Source organism: Salarias fasciatus, chromosome 10, assembly GCF_902148845.1.
Source record: "Salarias fasciatus chromosome 10, fSalaFa1.1, whole genome shotgun sequence".
Taxonomy (NCBI): domain Eukaryota; kingdom Metazoa; phylum Chordata; class Actinopteri; order Blenniiformes; family Blenniidae; genus Salarias; species Salarias fasciatus.
In genome coordinates, this window is record NC_043754.1 from 6,352,309 (window position 1) to 6,370,525 (window position 18,217).

General features: G+C 46.8%; 1 protein-coding gene across 2 annotated transcripts in view; it reads left to right on the forward strand.

Annotated features, from left to right (window-relative positions):
* Positions 1-18,217, forward strand: part of fam222ba (family with sequence similarity 222 member Ba) — a 33,720-nt gene that overhangs the window by 6,436 nt on the left and 9,067 nt on the right. For both annotated transcript variants that reach the window (XM_030100539.1, XM_030100540.1), the window contains exon 2: positions 14,271-14,398. In XM_030100539.1, the coding sequence (XP_029956399.1) occupies positions 14,317-14,398 (82 nt within the window). In that variant the 5' untranslated portion in view covers positions 14,271-14,316. The remainder of the gene's footprint in view (positions 1-14,270; positions 14,399-18,217) is intronic.

Sequence of the window (18,217 nt, forward strand, 5' to 3'; positions counted from 1 at the left end):
CATGAACGTTTTTTTCTTTTTTTTTACTTGCTCATGAAGCCGTTCGAAATTTGCCATTTAAACTTTGAACCGCAGCCATTGCGTTCCTGATGACACTTGAAGAGTAGCAGCCTTCACTGCATAATACAGTGTTGCTACATAGTTGTGAAGTTTTATCAAGCATAATGCCTCTCCAAACCCCCTTAACCAGATGCTTTTAGTCCGCGCCGTCAACGAGGTTTCGCCGTGAATGTTTTCAAGGGGATTTTGCCTTTCAGCAAAAAAACACACTTTGCCGGCATTGAGGAGTCTTTGTGTTGGTCTAAACGATCTCTGAGAGCAGGCCGGAGAATGGAATATGCCTCCATGCTTTCTGTGTCAGCGCTGTGCCACCTGTATGGGGTTAAGATTGGGGTCGACCTCTCGCAGGAGTCCCTTGTCTGGGGGCCTCTTTTCTCCAGAAGCTGGCCGTGCCGGGGACTGACACAGAAAAGAAAAGCTGTCAGGTTTTTTTTTAGGGCCTCCTTTGTCAGCCATCTTTCAACAATAAATGATTGGCATATCGCCTGCCATTTCCCCCTTTTGTTTGCAGCCGCCGAGAGTAAAATAATGAAAGTGACCATTACGTGCGGTGTGTTCTGCAGCCCGCGCGTGTGCGCGCATTAAAAGGCGAGGTTGTTTACAAAGGAAGCATTGGATTAGAAAAGGAAAATGTCAACTTTTATCATGCTACTGCACAACCATTTTGCATTAGTCAGAAAATATCCCCCGAAGTAGTGTAACATCCGCAGAATGTGATTGAGATAGAGTGGGGGGAGATGGGGTGGGAGCAAAGGAAGAAGGGTGGGCCACACTTCTGAAAAGCATACTTGAAAGTACTCAAGTGTAAAGAGTCCTGAGGCAGGTCATGTTGCTGTGTGACAGAGAAGCATTCGTCTTGCCGTGTGTGTGTGTGTGTGTATGCGTGTGTGTGTGTGACGTCCCAGGGTCTAATTGCGAGGGTTTGCCTTCTCTGCGTGTCAGCTTTCTGTAATTAATAGCCGGTAGCCCCCGTCACCCCCATCAAGGGACCAGGTGCTGCTGAGATCTGCCCTGGCATGGGACGAGAACCGATCCGCCAGCCGCCGCTTTCGCTGTGATCGGCTGGGGGAAGAAAAAAAAAGAAAAAGGAAAAAAAACTTAGATGCCGCCATCGACATCATTCTCACTCGATGTGAGTCAGATGTGTACATGTAAACACTCGGTCCCAGACCCAAAACAAAGAGATGAATTTTAATGGTGCACAGCGGATGGAAAGCTTGCTGTTAAAGGATATGGTTCATTTAGTCTACTTTGTGTCAAGCACCATTGTACTCATGTCCTGTGCTGTTTAGCAGGGCTCGCGGCTCTGACAGATTGCCATCCCGATGGGGAGATTTACCCAGCCAGCACTGCCAATGGCACTGACACCATCATTAGGCTTTGATCAGCTGCAGTCTGCAAGGGGGGAAAAGCAGAGAGAGTAATATTCTTGATCTAATTACTAGGAGACATTTCAGGCGGTGTAATGTGTGATTTAACCTCTTGTCAGAGGCTATAAAAGGAAGCTGGGTTAATCTTCCTGGCAACCTCTTTTTTTTTTTTTTTTTTTTTTGTTACACAGGGGAGGGTGCCTTTAAATTTCTTTTTTTCCCATGAAGCCAGCAAAAAACTCAGCATGGCAGAGTGGTATGCTAACACGCCGCTGCTGGCTTTCTACTTGAAATCTCTTCAGGCAAAGGTTTCTCTGACCTTTGAATGTTAGCAGCAGCTGGTCCACAGGAACTCGTGTGCTATATGCATTTAAAGAGTAGGCAAGTAGAACAAAAAAGAACAAAAAAGATGTCCTTTTGACTTCTGTGTGCTTCCTCCAAATGGATTGTTTGCATCCTCCTTTGTTTTTTCTCCTCTTTCACTCTTTCTTTCTCTCTTTTTTTTTTTTTTTTCCTTCTCCGCCTCACCATCACCACCCACACACTGCAGCATGATGAGTGCAGGGGGGACTTGATTGAACAAATAGATTGTAAGTGGAATCGAGGGGTTTGGGTTAATCAGTCAAACATAGTTAAACAATTCTTTGGACATGAAGGGATTAGTCTTGCCTGCGTTGAGCTCATCAGAGGCCATTCTCCCCCAGCGCTGGCGTAGCTCTTAGGGCCAAGGGCCACGGCCTCTCTGGCTCCGTGGAGAACCACACACGCACCCCTCAGCATGCTCCATTGCCTCTGAATGCCCCGCCACTCTCCTTTCCCTTTGTTACAGAGTACAATCGGAATGATGGATTAGCAAATTAAATGCAGACCTTTCTATTCATGGCCATTCCCGCTCTTAGCCTCTTTCACCGGCGCTATCACAAACCTGCTTTAAAATGGTTAGCAGGTCCACCGTGTGTCCGCTAAATTCTTCATAAAAGTATCCTTTACCCTTTAACGCCCCTGTAAAAAAGAGAAAGAAGCTGCGACTCTTTTTCTAACATGAAGGCTATCGGTATCGTGTTTGTACAGGGTGACTTCGTGTACATTTTCTTTCCTTTTCTGTTTTTACTGAGTGCTGATCACACTGGTAGGAAGCGGCGCTGATATGATGTGTTGGCAAAAGCCGAAGTGCACAGCTGCAGCCGCAGCCTCGGAGCCCGCTGTAAATTAACTGTGCCACCGTTATTTCCACGTTCCTGAGAGCAGAGCGCCGACCCCGCTGACCCGCAGATAAAGATTGTGCTTCTTCAAATATCATCATGCTATTTCGCCATTTCAATTCACTGCATAATTGGTGCCGGTCGCTAAACTAACTAGCTTCTCCGAGCTCACATTCATTGACATTTCTTGGTCACATCATGTGATGTATTCTACCATACTTGAGACCCATAGACGTTTTGGCGATCTTGTGCTGGATGCTTACTGATAGGTACAGGATGTCCTGGGCCATGGCGGAGAAATGTTGAATATTGCAGAGTTTAGTTGAGTTGTATGACTGGGAGGTAGAGTTGTGTCAGGAAGGGCATCCTGGGTAAAACTGGCACCAAGACAAACAAGCGGCTCATGATCCACTGAAGCAACCTCTGAGGGCAACAAGACAATCGTCCTGGCTGGCCTTTCTGTGTGCGGTTTGCATCTTTCCCCTGTGCATGCTGGGAAAGCGTGACCTGTCCAGGGTGTTTCCTGTCTTCACCGGTACTCAGGTGGTATCTGCTCCAACGCCATGACCCCTGAGCTGGATGGATGGATTCATCCATGGAATCCTGATTTTCTGCAAGGACGGGCTCCCAATCAGCCAAAAACTGTAACCTGACGCTTATGCAGCAGGTTTTGTCAGTTCATTGTGCATTTGTCTTCGCAACAAAAAATCAGCTGAGCGTAACGAGCAGGCAGATTAATCAATCGATAATCATGTTTTAGACTGTAAACATGTTGAAGTCTGCTCAAGCAGGACAAAGTTTAGCCTGCACCTCCAGCTGGGAAGAATAATTACAGTTCTATTATTTACTCTCTCTGTTCTGTTTCTTCTGTTATCGCGATTTAACTTGAGTATTGATTTTTTTTAAAAATTTTTTAGAATAGCACAGACACACTCAAACCTGAAGACAGTTCAGACACACTGAATAACCTCAAACAAATGTTTTTTTTTTTGTGTTGTGGAAGGTAACAGACCCACTCACAGGGGAACTGTTCACTTTGAGGGCTAACCACTGTTCAGCCCCATGCGGATCGTTCCAGCTCTATTTTCTCAATTGCATTTGTGAATTTAATTGAGTGTTCTCCTATTACACTCCATCCAGGAGAAGATAGATGGATATTATTATTATTTTTATTCAATAAGATAACGGTTTCGTTTATTCCGCAGTGTACAAACGGTTCACAAATGTCGTATGTGCCAGACATGTTGGTGTGGATCAGTGTTTTGTAGTTGTTTGTTTTGTTTTTTTCCAACAAGACTTTGTTATTGAGATTTCCAGAGTATGAAATGTACAGTAGGTCATTTATTTAAATGTAAAAACCTGCTGCTGGTGGGAACTGCAGATGCTCATTTTAACGAAAAGAGAAAAGAAACAAACTGGTAAAAATTGGGCACTTTTATTTATCAGTGGATTACAAGCCATACTGTGATTGTAATACTCAAACATTACACGTTTAACTTTCACATGCATATGAAGAACTGATTTAATAAGTACCTAAAAAAAGAGACCAATTTAGAGTTGCGTACTAAAGTCCCAGCTTTTTTTTTTTTCTTTTTTTTTTTTTTTTTGTTCATTCCCACCCAGGAGTCTACATGGTCCTTTGCCATCTGTAGTCCCTCTGGCCCGCAGTCCCTCCTCCGGTGCAGGGTTGGGGGTGGGCTGCTGTGCTCTGTAGAGACCCCAATTAGCAGGACAAGCAGGCCCGCTGAAGGTCACTCCCAGAGCTTTTTAGTGTGAGAAAAGAGAGGCGGGCTGTGCTGGTCAGCGGCGATTCTGACAGACGGGGCCGAGACTCTCAGCTGGACCCGGGAGTTTTCACACAATAACCACACTTTCTTGAACTCAATGGCAGTTTGCAAATTCTTCATCTTTGCATTGCAGAGTGTAGGCAAAAAAAAAAAAAAAGAAAAAGGCTGAGGATTTTGCTAAAGGTCAAGTGTTCTCGGTGGATTGTCATAGTATACTGTGACCATATCTGAGGGATCCATTTGTCATTAGCTCCAAAGTCCCCTACTTCATCAGCCTGTGTCTGGTGTCGCCTATCTTGGCCTGATTGATGGCTCTGTCCTTATTGCAGGGAACCGGGGTCGATGGCAAAAAATTTGCTGCTGGGTGCATTAATGCTGTGTTCAATCGCATAGACCTTTGAGCATGCCTCATCAGTCTTGAATCATTGGACGGCCACATGAGATCCGTATGAGGCGGGGGGGGACATGATGCAATGGAGCAGGAGGGAGAGGGAGTGCAGCAAGGCCGAGGAGGAGGCGCTTATCAGCGAGCTTTCTCCTGATGCCCTCATGTTATTGTGTTGCTTTCACAATTAGATTTAAATGAGGCTCAGACGATCAACAGCTTATGATAAATTCCCGTTCTTATAAATTAAATTATTACCAGTCAATCAAATGACATCAACAAAACTCTGGGATCAATACACTCATCCAGATTGAAAACTTTTTTACTTTTTCTTGCAGTATAAACCTATGTAGTTAAATTGACCTGATTTTTTTTATGTAGATTGTTTGCAGTTTTGCTCAATCATTTTTTGTTTTACTTTTTGAATCTATTTTCTTTCATATAGAGTTAAGTCAAATGAGTACAGACAGTATCAATAACTAAAGATTGCGCTGTTATTTAATGTAATAGTGTATCGATGGTACTGCGCTTCAGTGTTTCTGAAATAAAACTGAGCTGAAGCTACTTTTCGGTGGACTTTTGCCTCTCTTGGTTTGGTGTTGTAGCGTTCGTACGAGTCCAGCACCTGTGTAGGAGTGAAAACTCGGGCGCCATGACAACACCGACACACACACAGTGTGTGTGTGAGGCAGACAGGCAGACAGACGGAGGGTCCGGTCAGCCTGGGAGGGCCAGATGTTCCCATGCAGACACAGAGGTGAGATGTTTGCCATGCCGGGCCAGTGTTTGCCCGACTCTCCGCAGAGTCACCGCCTGGCTGCCTGCTACCCCGAGCTGCTGCGTGCTGGGAAGGGAGCTCGGGTCGGGGAGGCGCTCGCCTATACGCGGGAGATGAAGGAGAGACCGCAAAATGTCTTGTGTGTCGCCAGGGGCAAGAGGAACACATCTCACACAGCCCTGTCCAGCCAGTAAAGGGAAAAGGGAAGAAAAAAAAGCTATTTTTTTTCCTGTATATGAGGAGGGCTCATTTTGGTCTCGCTGGAGGCCAGACTGAATGTCAGAGCTGCCATGGAGGCGGCTGACCTTACCAACCTTCTACAGACACCACATGCACTTGGATTAGCCTGCACTAAACAACATAAACCGCGGGGTTTGGATTTGGCGTGTTGGAATCGTCTATTTTGCCTCGCGAGTATCAGACCTGCATGTCAGCTTCCTGCTTTTTCCCCTGAGATGTAGAGCCGCCGTAAAATATAAAAATCATGCCTGTCACCGCACCTTTTGAGACCGCCATTAAGAAATTAAATCGTAGATAACACGCCGGAGTTAAACGCGCGACTCGGATTCACAAACAATCTTTTAAAGGTCAGCGTTCAGAAATGATGGAGTTATTAAAGCATTCGAAGTCCTGAAATTGCCGCATTTCTCGCACGACTCACACGTTTGTGTCACAAGTCACACTTAAGAAGCGAAGGTGTCAGAACCATAGCGTGTCAGCAGTGTGTCAGCGCTGAATAAGACGACGTCTGGCAAACAGAACGGGGTTTTAATGTAGAACAGTAAGACGTGGAATTGTTTGAGGTAATTCTCCTTGCGGAGCGGGATCAGGCGTAAGTCTAATTACAGTCTTTCTTTTGTGTGTGTGCATTGGTATATGTACAGCTCATATGGGAAAGAGGCCAGTTAGTATAATGGCACAGTGGATAAATCTCTCACAGCAGGCCTGTGTAACACTGGAAGCTGTTTTTTTGTGCGTTAAGCCCTTTTAGGATGATTTGTGAGAGTCAGCGCTCGCACAGTGCTGCCTGGTAGAGCTGCTCTGACCCCCCCCCCCCCCCCCCCCTCCACCTCCCCTCCCTCCCCTCCTCTTAAATCAGCCCAGCGCTTGCAAACAGGCCAGGGCTGGTTAATGCCGGGTCAATAATATAGGTCTGAGTGGGACAAACACACAGAGACTTAACTTTTTTCTCTGTTAAACACAGCGCATGTGTCAATAAGAAGGCACTGGAAATACCAGAGGAGGTCATTATTCCTGCAGGGGAAAATCACTACCGTATATCTGTGTGTATGTGTGTGGTTTCCTATGCACGTACTGTATGCGAGAGTGGGAGATGGGCGAACAGCTGCATTGATTCGGTTTTGTTTGCTGAGTACTCAGAGCAGAAATGTACGCCGTGGGAACACCTGGAGAGTGGGGAAAATGGGAGAAGAGGTGGCGGTGTCAGCTCTGCTGCTGGCTCCGTACCAGGCATACATGCAAGCGCACACAAACACACACACACACACACACTTCACATGTGCGAGGGCAGCCTGGGATCCCAATCAGCAGCACTTAACAAAGCTTTCCTCTTTCTGCCTTTAATCGCAGGCTCAATTTGTCACTGGGGTGTCCAATTTCTGATAAGCGCTTTGACTGAGCGAGGCGAGGTGGGTGTGGGGGAAGAACACAAAATGGATGCACCTGCTAACAAATGAAATCAAACCACTCCATCTTCATTTCCTCTTTTTCCGCCAGCTGGAACAATGCTGCCTCGCTTTTAGCTCTCCGCACATTGAGTTATTTCCCACTAACCAGAGTTATTTCCCCACTAACCAGGGAGAAGGCCCGGCTCGCTCACTGTCGAATGGTTTGAATGGGCTTCGAAATGTGCCGTTAAACTCTGATGGACAAAAGTTTTTAAGACTCTAAAGACACTTCATGCTTAACGCCTGAATACCTAATCTTCTCAGCAGAGTGCTTTCGGAGAAGCTCGGTCTACGGTTTGGTTGGTCCTCAACAGCGAATTAGTCGTCTCTTGTCGGTGTTGTTCTTCAGAAGTAATTTTAAGAGCAGGAAAACCTGAAAAACCGTCCGCCCTCGGACTGATGTCTATCGCCCTACGTACACTGACACACACACAGACAGAAGACTTGAATTATCTTGGATCTCTGTATCTTTGTCCAACCATGATATCCTCGTCCGGTACCAAACCCCGCAGTCTGGCGTGCTGCACGGCCGCATGTGACTCAGCACATTGTTGTCTGGCGTGATGTGGAGATATGCAACGATAACAGCGATGTGGTGGCACCACCGACGAGATGAAAGGAACAGCGCTGTTCTGTGTGAGGGCCGTCTCCGCTCGTGTGATCTGATGGTAACCAGAAAGCTGCTTACAGTTCCAGCTAACCATTCATTTTCTAATGAAAAAACAGCAAGATTAGTCACCGGTGATGCTGCTCGCTGTTTAAGCAAATTTGAAGCTGTTGTTGCAGTGTTACAGTCCAAAACAATGAGATATTTGTTTTTGCTGAAGGAACACTGGCTGTGTTTACATGACAGTTTTAGTTTCAATTTCAATTTAATTCCACTTTAAAATTACCTAGTAAAACACCTAATTCTGCATGAAAATGATTATTCCAGATTTAACTTTATTCCAAATAAAATGGCCGGTTTATTCTGATTTTAAAGCAGAATTGAATATTAAGTTAACTCCAGTCGTTCTGCTCATTCCCTTGTCCTTTTGCTAAGGCGGACATAATCCAAGATGGCCGACCCAAAGAAGCGTTACTTGAACGGAGACAATTTATTTCATGGGAGCCTTAGAAGAAATTGCTAAAATGAAGAGTGGATGGATGGAAGCATAAAAATGTGGACCTTTTTTAAAGCTGTAGCATCAAAGTTAATCAAGAAAGAAAGAAAAACACAGGCACTGGAGTTTGTTCACTTCTGAGAAATGTATATAACATTACTTCTTCTGCCCCCTGTCCAGTCAGAACCCTTCCTAACCCCCAGAGTTAAAGCGGGAATAAATAAAGGTCATTAGACATGCTTTCAGTGTAAAACTTAATTTTAAATTACTGTTCTATGGTAAACATGAAGGAGAATACTTTAATTTGGAATTATTTAATTCAGAATTAAAAATATCATGTAACCATGGCCATTAACAAACAAATAGGCTGAATAGATTATGGCCAAATGCCTGTAATGTAAATAATGTTTTCAGACTCTAACAGTTCCTCAGTGATGAGACTAATAGAAACTGTGCACATAGTCAGAAGAGTTAAAGTGTCCTTCAGTTCTAAAATTTACTGGAATCTGATGAAAAGAAACGAAAATAAAAGTAATTAGTCCTCTTTTTGATCTCCCTGATGAGTCTGGCTGCTATGTTTTAGACATACTGCGATGTATGCGTAGTTCGGTGCCTTAGATGCGTATAATTGGTAATGATCAGCCTGCTGAAACAGTAAACTCAAATGGAGAACATGGTAAACCTGCCAAGCCCTGATGATGTTGACTGTTAAGTTGAACTACAGGCTCTCTGGTGCAGCTTTAGACTCGGGCTCCCTTTTCCATTTGCTTCCAAGACCAACTATGAAATCAAACGGTTTTAATTGCACTGCTGAGCAAGGACTGGCCCACTATCTGAACCTTATCACCAGTGATTTTAGAACAGCTTCCCATTAATTTGAATAATTTAATGTGCTAATCAGAGCCCGTGCAAGCTGTGTTAGGAGCGTGAGTAAATCGAATCCAATCTCTGTAGCTGCTCCGAGAGGTTCTCACTCTATTTTTCTTTTACTACATATCAGATCTCCCCCCCCCCCCCCTTTACCCTCAAGTGGTTTAAAGACTGTCATGTCTGAGAGTAGGCTGGCTTTTTCCTCACTGAGGCATGCCCAACTTCTGGCTGCGCTCTCGATGGATTTGCAGCAGATAAATAAATAACTAGTCTGGCACCCCTCACTTTGGATCCCCTCTGTTTTGGCAGGCCATCCACACTGCATTTTCTATCAGGTGTAAACATGTCTGTCAAACGGCACAGTCAGGGGCTCCGGCGTTTTGGCATTCATGACGCCACGCATGCGGCGCTGCCAGCACTTTCTGTCTGCCCGCCTGACCTTGGCCAGCCTTGACATGACTGAGCACACTTCGCTCTACCTTCTACGTTTGTAGGGCTCTTCGGGGAAGCCAAGCGGGCTTAAGTGGCTGTTAGTGAAACTGACCCCAAGTTGAAGAATGGACCTTGGCTGGCTGTCCTCTCCGCCCAGCGCTGATGCAGCGGACGGGTAATGACCATGACATAGCTGTGGCGGAGATAGCCGGGCCAGACCAGGACACTGGCTGCCCGATATCGTTGCATACACTCTCATCTCACCACCATTACTGTCATCTTCTCGACTGTGAGGGAGCCGCGGTCATCGCCCGGGCGGCTCGGAGCTACCGATGCCAAGAAGACGAGAAGGGGAGGAATGAGGTCAGTCCAATGAGAAGATTCCCCGTACTTTTCAGAAAGTCCTCTGTGCTTTGTTTCGTGGTACGCAGCTCCTCAAGACAAGTGAGTTCTCATTGTGGAGCTAGCGTCTTGCACCTATGCAAGGATTTAACCGCTCCAATTGCGAAACCCCACAGTATTCCAGAGGCATGTTGTCTCTCTGCGCTCCATATCCACCGTCTCACCTCAGGGAACTGTCACTTTTTCATCACTTAGTTACTGAGCGTTCATACTTCCTCCCAGTTGTTTCACAAACCCCTCCCTCCATCCGAAGTAGAGTAGTTTCAAGTGTCTCTCTGCCTCGCTCCCACACTACCGCAGCAGATTTCCTTGCTTGACAGTTTTATCCCTGACACACTGTTTCTTGCAACTTGGAAACCGCTATTTTACGGTCTCGAATTGTGTGTGCATCAGGTTTGACTTCGTTTGTCGTCTTCTCTCTCTTTTCTTTTTGCTCTCTGCTCAATGTCATGGCCATCTCCCACTCTCTCACCCTTTTCTCCTTTGGTGTGAGATAACACTCCGGGTTGATGAGGGGTCTCTGCTGACTGAAAAAGCAAACGGTCCGTACCAAACGCCTCGGGATGTGCTGGAGTCATCAAGATCCTTTGTGCGAAATGGCGAACCAGTCTGTCATAGACTAACATGCCCATGGCCCTGTGCTAGCAACAGAAATCCTTTTTCTCTCTCTGTTGTTTGTGAAGCTTGATGAGCTAATGAAGGCCATACCCAAGTGTTATTTCTTCCTAACGTACTAAAGAGCCAAGGCTTTTTCCCCTTTCTTTTGACAGAATGCTCTGGCTTGGTATTCAAGGGTAAAGAGCTGTTCTCATCTTCCTGCTCCTTTTCTTTCTTTACCTTCTATTCAGAGACCGGGCTTGCAAAGAAAAGTAATTTCACTCTCTCTGTCCCTGAGAGAATCAACACAGCGAAGTTGCATTGAATTTATACCGCAACATTTTTTTCTTGGCTCTATTTCAGACCCATAACCTGGGGGTAAACATGCAATTAAAATAACAGCAGCCTGCTTTTTCCTCCACTCTCCTCTCCTTCAGCCGTTAGCGCAGGCCATGTACAACACAGTGACTTGATTCTCCTAATTGCTTTTGCTCATAATTGGTATAGAAAACCTGCTAATATTCATCCAGCAACCAAATGTACTTTCTCACCTTTTTTTTTTTTTTTTGCCTCTTCATTGTTTTTCTCCTCTAATATTGTTCATGTCTCCTCCTAATGAGCTTATTTTTGGTGCACAGTCCTTTGCGTTTCTCCCCCTGCATTACAGCTACTGGATATTTTATTAGATGATTTCCGATGCAATTAGCCCGGTGCCTTTCCTAAATTCCTCGAAAAATGCAGATCATAGTTGATGGAGAGGATATTGATCAAACCGTTCAGCACATAAATGCAGTCAACTGGTTCAATTTCCTAAATGGCTTCCGCCTGTCGCGTTCTCCCTCTTCTTTGCGGTTTTTACTTTCAGATGCATTTTCTTTTTCTACTTCCCCACAGAGGAATGAAAAGAAATATAGGTCAGCTTTTATGGGAGCAGTTTGACACATGACACAAGCCATGCGCATCACTTGCTGAAGTCCTGCTTTGTCTGCTTGCCTTTATTTGTCTATAATGAAAGCCACACAGTTATTCACACACTTTTATTACGGTTCTATAAGTAGCTAATGGAGACTTGCCGAGTCACACGCACCCCCCCCCCCCCCCTCCCTAATGCGCCGAGAGCCCCGTGGTGTCTGCCTGCATGGGGGTGATAGTGTGAGACGCCTGGCTAAACTCCACCGAGCCAATCCCCGCTCCGCAGGCCTACCCAGCTGGCTCGACGGGAGCTCCACAGACGCAACTGTGTTTCCACCCCTGACAGGAGGGGCTTGTGTCTGTACCACAAAGGCCACCGGAGCCATTTGGGGTCGATACCTTCCTTGAGCGGCTGGGTGGCGGCTGGAGGTTGGTGGGGGGGGGGGGAGATCAGACCCTTGTCCAGACCAGGGTGAACCCTCACCCCCACCCCTCACCTCGCCTGGTGGTCAGAGGGAAGTCAGACTCTGCAGAGGCCTGCATTGAATCCAGATAATCAGCCGCTGATAACGACCTGCTCCGCGGTATCTCCAACTTTCTCCGAGCCCAGCCCTCCGTCTGGATTTGACTCCGTCAGGTGTAGTCGTCCTGCCTCTGATACAAATAGTCTCTGTTTTGAAAGAAGCCTCTGTGGGGGTGTGCAAGCCTTTTGTTGAAAGTGCCAGTGTTTGGCTTGTGATGTATATTTGAAGTCGCTGTGGCAGTGGCGCTGATAGGCAAGTCAGTAGACGTCAGGCTTCTGTCTGTCGGGTTTCATCTCCTTCCCGCTCTGCACTGTAAAGCAGAGTGTCAGCTCGGGCATTACCATAGGCTGACCTTTGCCGCTGCACTCCCCACTGCACAGTTTTTTGACATTCAGGGGCGCTGTGGGGGAGGCAGGAAGGGGGCGGCCTGTTGGCTGCTTTTTGCCTGTAGTGTGTTGATGTACGTGTTCTTATAACAAATGAACTGACAGTTTATGCTGGTGTTTTGTTTTAATCTATTTTTTTTTCCCCCACACACGCACAAACACATCATTTCACTCTCCTGCAACCATTTTGCTTTTGAAACCGCTCACAAAGCTCTGTGTTATATCTGATATTTGATTTTCCTCCTCCCCAAACCTTGCCTGTTGTAAAAGAGATTGCTGTTATCTTTGTGTGAAATCTTGGCACCCTGATAAATGAGAGAGCGCTGGAAATCTTGCCTGCTGACATCAAGGCACTGTGTACCTAAAATCCTTCCAAGGCCAGAGGGAAAAGAATAACATATCAGGCCAATTAAAGTTAATGCATGGTGACATGCTGAATCGAGGGCAGGGATTGCTGCCATATGGCAGTCCGGGCTGTAAATCAGAAAGCACGGGGAAAAGGGGAGGAGGACGCCAGGAGCGGGAGGTTTGGGGAGCAGAAAAGGTGACGCAGCATCAGCCGCACCAAATTCCCCCAACCTGTCTTTAAGACTGCGGCTCCCCCCCCACCACCATGCCCCTGCAGCACCCCAAGGTGCAACGCCCTCAGGTATCTGTGTAGAACTGGCAGCTTCATTAAGGCTTGTTTTTTCTTCTCTCTCTGGGAGGATTTAAATGAGCTGTCATCCTGACCTTTTTGAGCTCCTGCTTTTTAAATCAGGTTCATCCCCCCTCACCACCTCCGCCGCCGCCTCCGCCACCCCAAACTCCACCACCCATCTCTCTCCACCTTTCTCTCTCTCTCTCTCTCGCTTCGTCACTCTTTCCTCCACTTGTCTCTGCTCCCTGCGGGGGGGAAAGACACTTTTAAGCCATCACCCTGCGGCAGACAGGCATGCCAAGGTTGTTTTGTGGGTAATTGCCTCTCTCATAGACGCTGTTTGTCTGCGCACACTTGCAGATCTCCTCTGATGCCACACGGCAAAACGGGGAGGGCACGGACTCTGTAGACTTAATTTGCTCCCTGACTGTTCTTCAGTGCCGATTAAGCAAGCATCTGTGGTGTTTTTGAATACAGCAGTAAGCCAAGTGGAGCGTGGCTAACGCTCTCTCCCTCTCCGTTACATCAAGTTACCGCACAAAGTGGCAGGCATTTATGGGAGCCGTAGCTGTGTTTATTCATTCGTTTTTTCGCCAGGTTTTGAGCCGGCCCCGTTGTTTAATATCCACAAAATAAAGGCCTCTTTGAGGTGTGGAGGACTGCAGCATCGATCTGAGACTCACTAACTTGTCAGCGCCGCGGCCTCTCGAGAGTGTTCTTTTCGGGTATACAGGAGTCATTAATTTCCTCTGCCATGGTCTGATGGAGGTGGGGAGGCAAAGCGCGGGGCAGCGGGGTCCAACTAGGTGACTAACATGCGGGGCGAAGAAGAGGAGGTGGGACTGAGTCGATTTAAAGCTGCCAGTCCCTCAGGCCCGGTCTGCCCGTTTTACTTCAGCTGTTTGATGTTTAATTGAAGTTGTTATTGGCATCAAATGTCACCTTACCTGATGCTTCAGGTGTGAATCAGTTTCTAATTGAAAGGTAACTATGTCTCCCACAGCCCGGTGCCCCTGGGGAGCGTCTACGAAGTTCTATTAGTCGGGACCCAGCCTCTGTATCGCCACGCGCCATGTGCTGCCTCGCGGTCATGTCTGACCTCTCCCCTTCTCTCTCCCTCCTTTCTCTCCGCAGTGTGAGGAGAAGTGTGTGTCCCATGTTGCATTAGTGTCTGTGTGAAATGCTGGCCTGTCTGCCAGGGCCAGGTGACCTCCCCCTCCAGCTTCTCCCCCACACGCAGATGAACACTGGACTTCAGAAATGTAAGTACTGATCTCAGGACTCGCAGACACGTTCATTCCATCATTCTACCGCCACCATCCCACACAACAAACCAAGCTGTTACGCTCCTGCTGGCCGCCCCGCATCAGATCCGCATGCCAACCCTGGCCCGGCTCTCTTTTGCAACTCCGTGTCAAAAAACCAGAAAGAGAGAGGGAATATTTCTGTGCTCCAGGACCATAGATCCGTCTTCAAGGGAAATTAAGATGAGCCGTGGCGTTAATTTGCTGAGGAACGGTTAAACTCCCCCTCTCTCCCTCACACATCGCCCCTCAGGACCTCTGTGCCACAGGAGCGCTGTCCTGAGCGGGCTCACTACAACTACCCACTGCCACGCTTGTGTCTCCATCAGTAAGACTGCATCCGCCACGTTTCGCCATCAGGGAGAGCCAGTAACTGTCAGACTCGCAGACAGATTGCGACTGAGTGGCTTTGCCCCCATGATCTTGTAATGTGACTGAATTTAAGACGCAATCTGCTGCCCTGGTTAATCAGCAGTCTAGTCACTGCCGGGCCGCTGAATCCAATGCGTTTGAACTTTTACAACTCAATTGCTGACAAACTTGGACACTCTAGGGTGTGAAGGGCAGCAGCACAAATGGAGTCAGCACTCGCCGGCGAGCGCCGAGACTAACGGACTCCGACGAGCGAGCGCGGGGCGGACTTATACATAATGAATGAATAAGGTAATAATAAGTCAGGGTTGTTATCGTTCAAGTGAACTTTGTCTTCCAACCCTGGAGTGACACGTCGCCGTGTGACGCTCCGCTCTCGTGTGCGGTTCGATTATTTGGTCAAGACCAAAGCAGAGAAGAAAAGGTGGCCCTCCATTTTAATTGAATTCTGGCTTTGTGGTGTTATATTCAGGTTTCTATGGCTTGCATTCATGTGAAAAAGAGACTTTTTTTTTTATTCACCAGACATTTGAGTCACTGATGCAATTTCTACTAATTGTTTTGACACGGTCCAGTCAATAACTCTAAAAATAGCCTGTAATGTCATTTTTACAAGTCAAATAAATGTCAAAAAGTGGCAATAAGTAATGTTCTTCATGGCAAATTTAAATGTTGATTGCAACGAGTGGACTGAGCAAACAATAGCACAGGTTATTGGCGTATATTTTAAGCATTGCCCCTGAAATATGTGTTGCTATTTGAAGCTTTCATCACGTCTGTTTCTCATTTTAAAGCTCATTTTAAGTGTGTGTTTTCCTGCAGGAGGTCAGTCCTGAACAAAACTGCAGCCGCTTGTTTATATAACTCGGAGATCATTGATTCTGGATCATTTTAGATTTAGAAGACAACCAACTTAACTTCTACTACTAATCATACTAAAAGTATGATTAATAAAGGGCTATGCCTGTTTTTTCTTGTAAATTACAAACATTCATGCTATAAAGAAACGTTTGGAACACCACCAGCCTCCTTGATTGCTTGTTATTATGATGTGATATTGAGAAAAACAGAACTTTGCTGGTTTCCAGGGCAGTGCTGTGTTCTGAACGAAATGCACTCCGGGATTATTTGGATAGCATCTTACAAGCTGAAGGCTCACAATAGCTTATAAAGTGTGTAAATGAGCCGGAGCTGGGATTACGTTGCTCACACAGATAAAGGAGACTACCCGTTCAGACGACCGTCGCACACTGTGTTTGGTCAGTTAAGACGTCTTTATTCCGTGCCGCCTGCGCGTTTTAATCAATTTGTAGCAGAGTTGGTTTGGAGGAAAGCCAACACCCAGCAGTCAAAGGGGGGGGCTTGGTCCGTCTATTTGGTGCATAGCAGGATTTTACTCAAATGTAAATCATCAATTTTGAATGGTCACACTTTATAGATACGAGGCTGTGATGATTCTCACACACATTCATGCTTGTCACACATTTACCACTACGCCCAAAAAAAGATCGGTCTCCTTCCAGACATTGATTATGGTCTATTCAGTCGCTCGGCTTTACGTATTCAGTCATAAAATGTCTGCTTTTCTTTCTCCTTCTGCCTCCTTCTCCCTGAGTGGAAGTTCAGCCCCAGCCTGACCCATTTCTACTGCAGTTTTTTGTTGTAAAATGCTCCAGCTCATCAAGACTGTAATTTCAGAATCACAGTAATCAGCCAACCCCCAGGAGATCAGCGAGCGTGAGGGAGTCTGCTAAGTGCCAGCGTCTGTTGCCTCGCTCAGGCAGGCTTGTGACACGGCGCAGCCATCAGCCGGGCTGTTTCTTGGCTCTTCCTTTGTGTGACACGCTAAGACACATCAGAGCACGAGGCACAACCAGAGTTCAATTTGTTTTTCTGTCCAGCACTGTAATCCATTTTAGGTGATGGAGCGTGCTTCCCACCACACGGCCATTCCTAGAAGTGTAATTTCAATCCCCCCCCCCCCCCCCCCTTATCGTTCTCTCATAACGCCTTTCCTTTTCATCTGTTCTTCAAACAGACGCGGCGATACATCAAACGCCACAGAGCTGTATTTCATTTCAACCAAATCATTTCATCAAAAGTGAGCTGGAAAAAAAAAAAGGGGGGGGGGGGGTTGTTTCTGAGGTTTCTGTCGTCCCTGCCCAGAATCCAGCACCTGTAGATCACCTCCTGCATCGCAGCAGTTTGTGCCGTCGTCGTGTTTTTGAAGCATTGCTTCCCGCGGTAATGCCACACACAGCCAGAAGCTGGCCCGAACCCTCCAGTAGCACCGCGTCCCCCTCACCCCCGCCTCCCCCCCCTCAGCCGTCCACAGGACTCGCTGCCTCGCCACAGCCCCATCACTTACCCAGCACAGAAGATAATTTGACAGCTCTGACTCCATGAGAGATGTGCTCGACTGCTTTTAGGTGAAATTCATAGACTAGATGTCACTTGAAATCTTTATTCAGTGCACTGACAGCCTCCCTCAAAAAAGGCTCAGATAGGGAGTTTACATAATTAACTTCTATTTGTTTTCCTATTCGTCTATCCTTGAGCTTCAAGCCTTTCAGCTACTCTGTGCACTTTTAATGCCGACTCTTGTGTAACAGAATCTTGTCTTTGACACTTTTTCCTCCACTCTGTATTCACCAAGAGCTCCAGATCATCAAGCAGGCTGCGCTCAGCCTCTTCTCTTGTGGGTGAATTTTGTGCATAGGCGAGTCATTTAAAGTTACGAGCTTGCAGGTTGCTGTCAGAGGCAAGGCCAGAGCAGCTGCTCTATTTATCATCGGGGAGTGACTGTTAACAGATGACGGCAGTGAAATGTAAAGGCTGTCGGAGGAATAGATCAGGTACGCTAAGAGACAGTGGGGTCACTGTGAAAACTGCTCATCCTCCAGGCAGGATGACTCAAGTACCGGGAAGTGGCCCGAGGTCTCCAGTTCTTACAGGCAGAACAAACTGTGAGTGCAGCTGGGCCACTTGGCTGATTTTCACATTTCAGTCCCCGCTGAGATCAAACGCGGCCATCTTTTCTTCTTCCCCCCCCTATAATAGTTTCCATTTATTTGAAGGTTATGCTATCCTTCCTCTATCAGCATGGCAGGGCCCTCTTCAAAAGTCTGCAAAAATTGTAAAGGAGGTGGCTTCATGTGGGAAGCCAGATTCTCATGTCTAATTTGATGCCGACGCTTCAGACCTAATTTCCTGCTCCTGTGTGAAAATTGCAATTTCCAGCAGCATGAGCCCCTGCGCCCCGCTGCTTAAACCTTGTTCAATAAAAACAGTAGTTTGAATAAAAGAAACCCTAATTAGTGCCTGCTGACTGTGCACTTGTGTTCCAACTAGCTAGCTAGCGGTGGGATAATTAGCGCGCGGCCAGACTGGCCTCTTTCCCCCCGC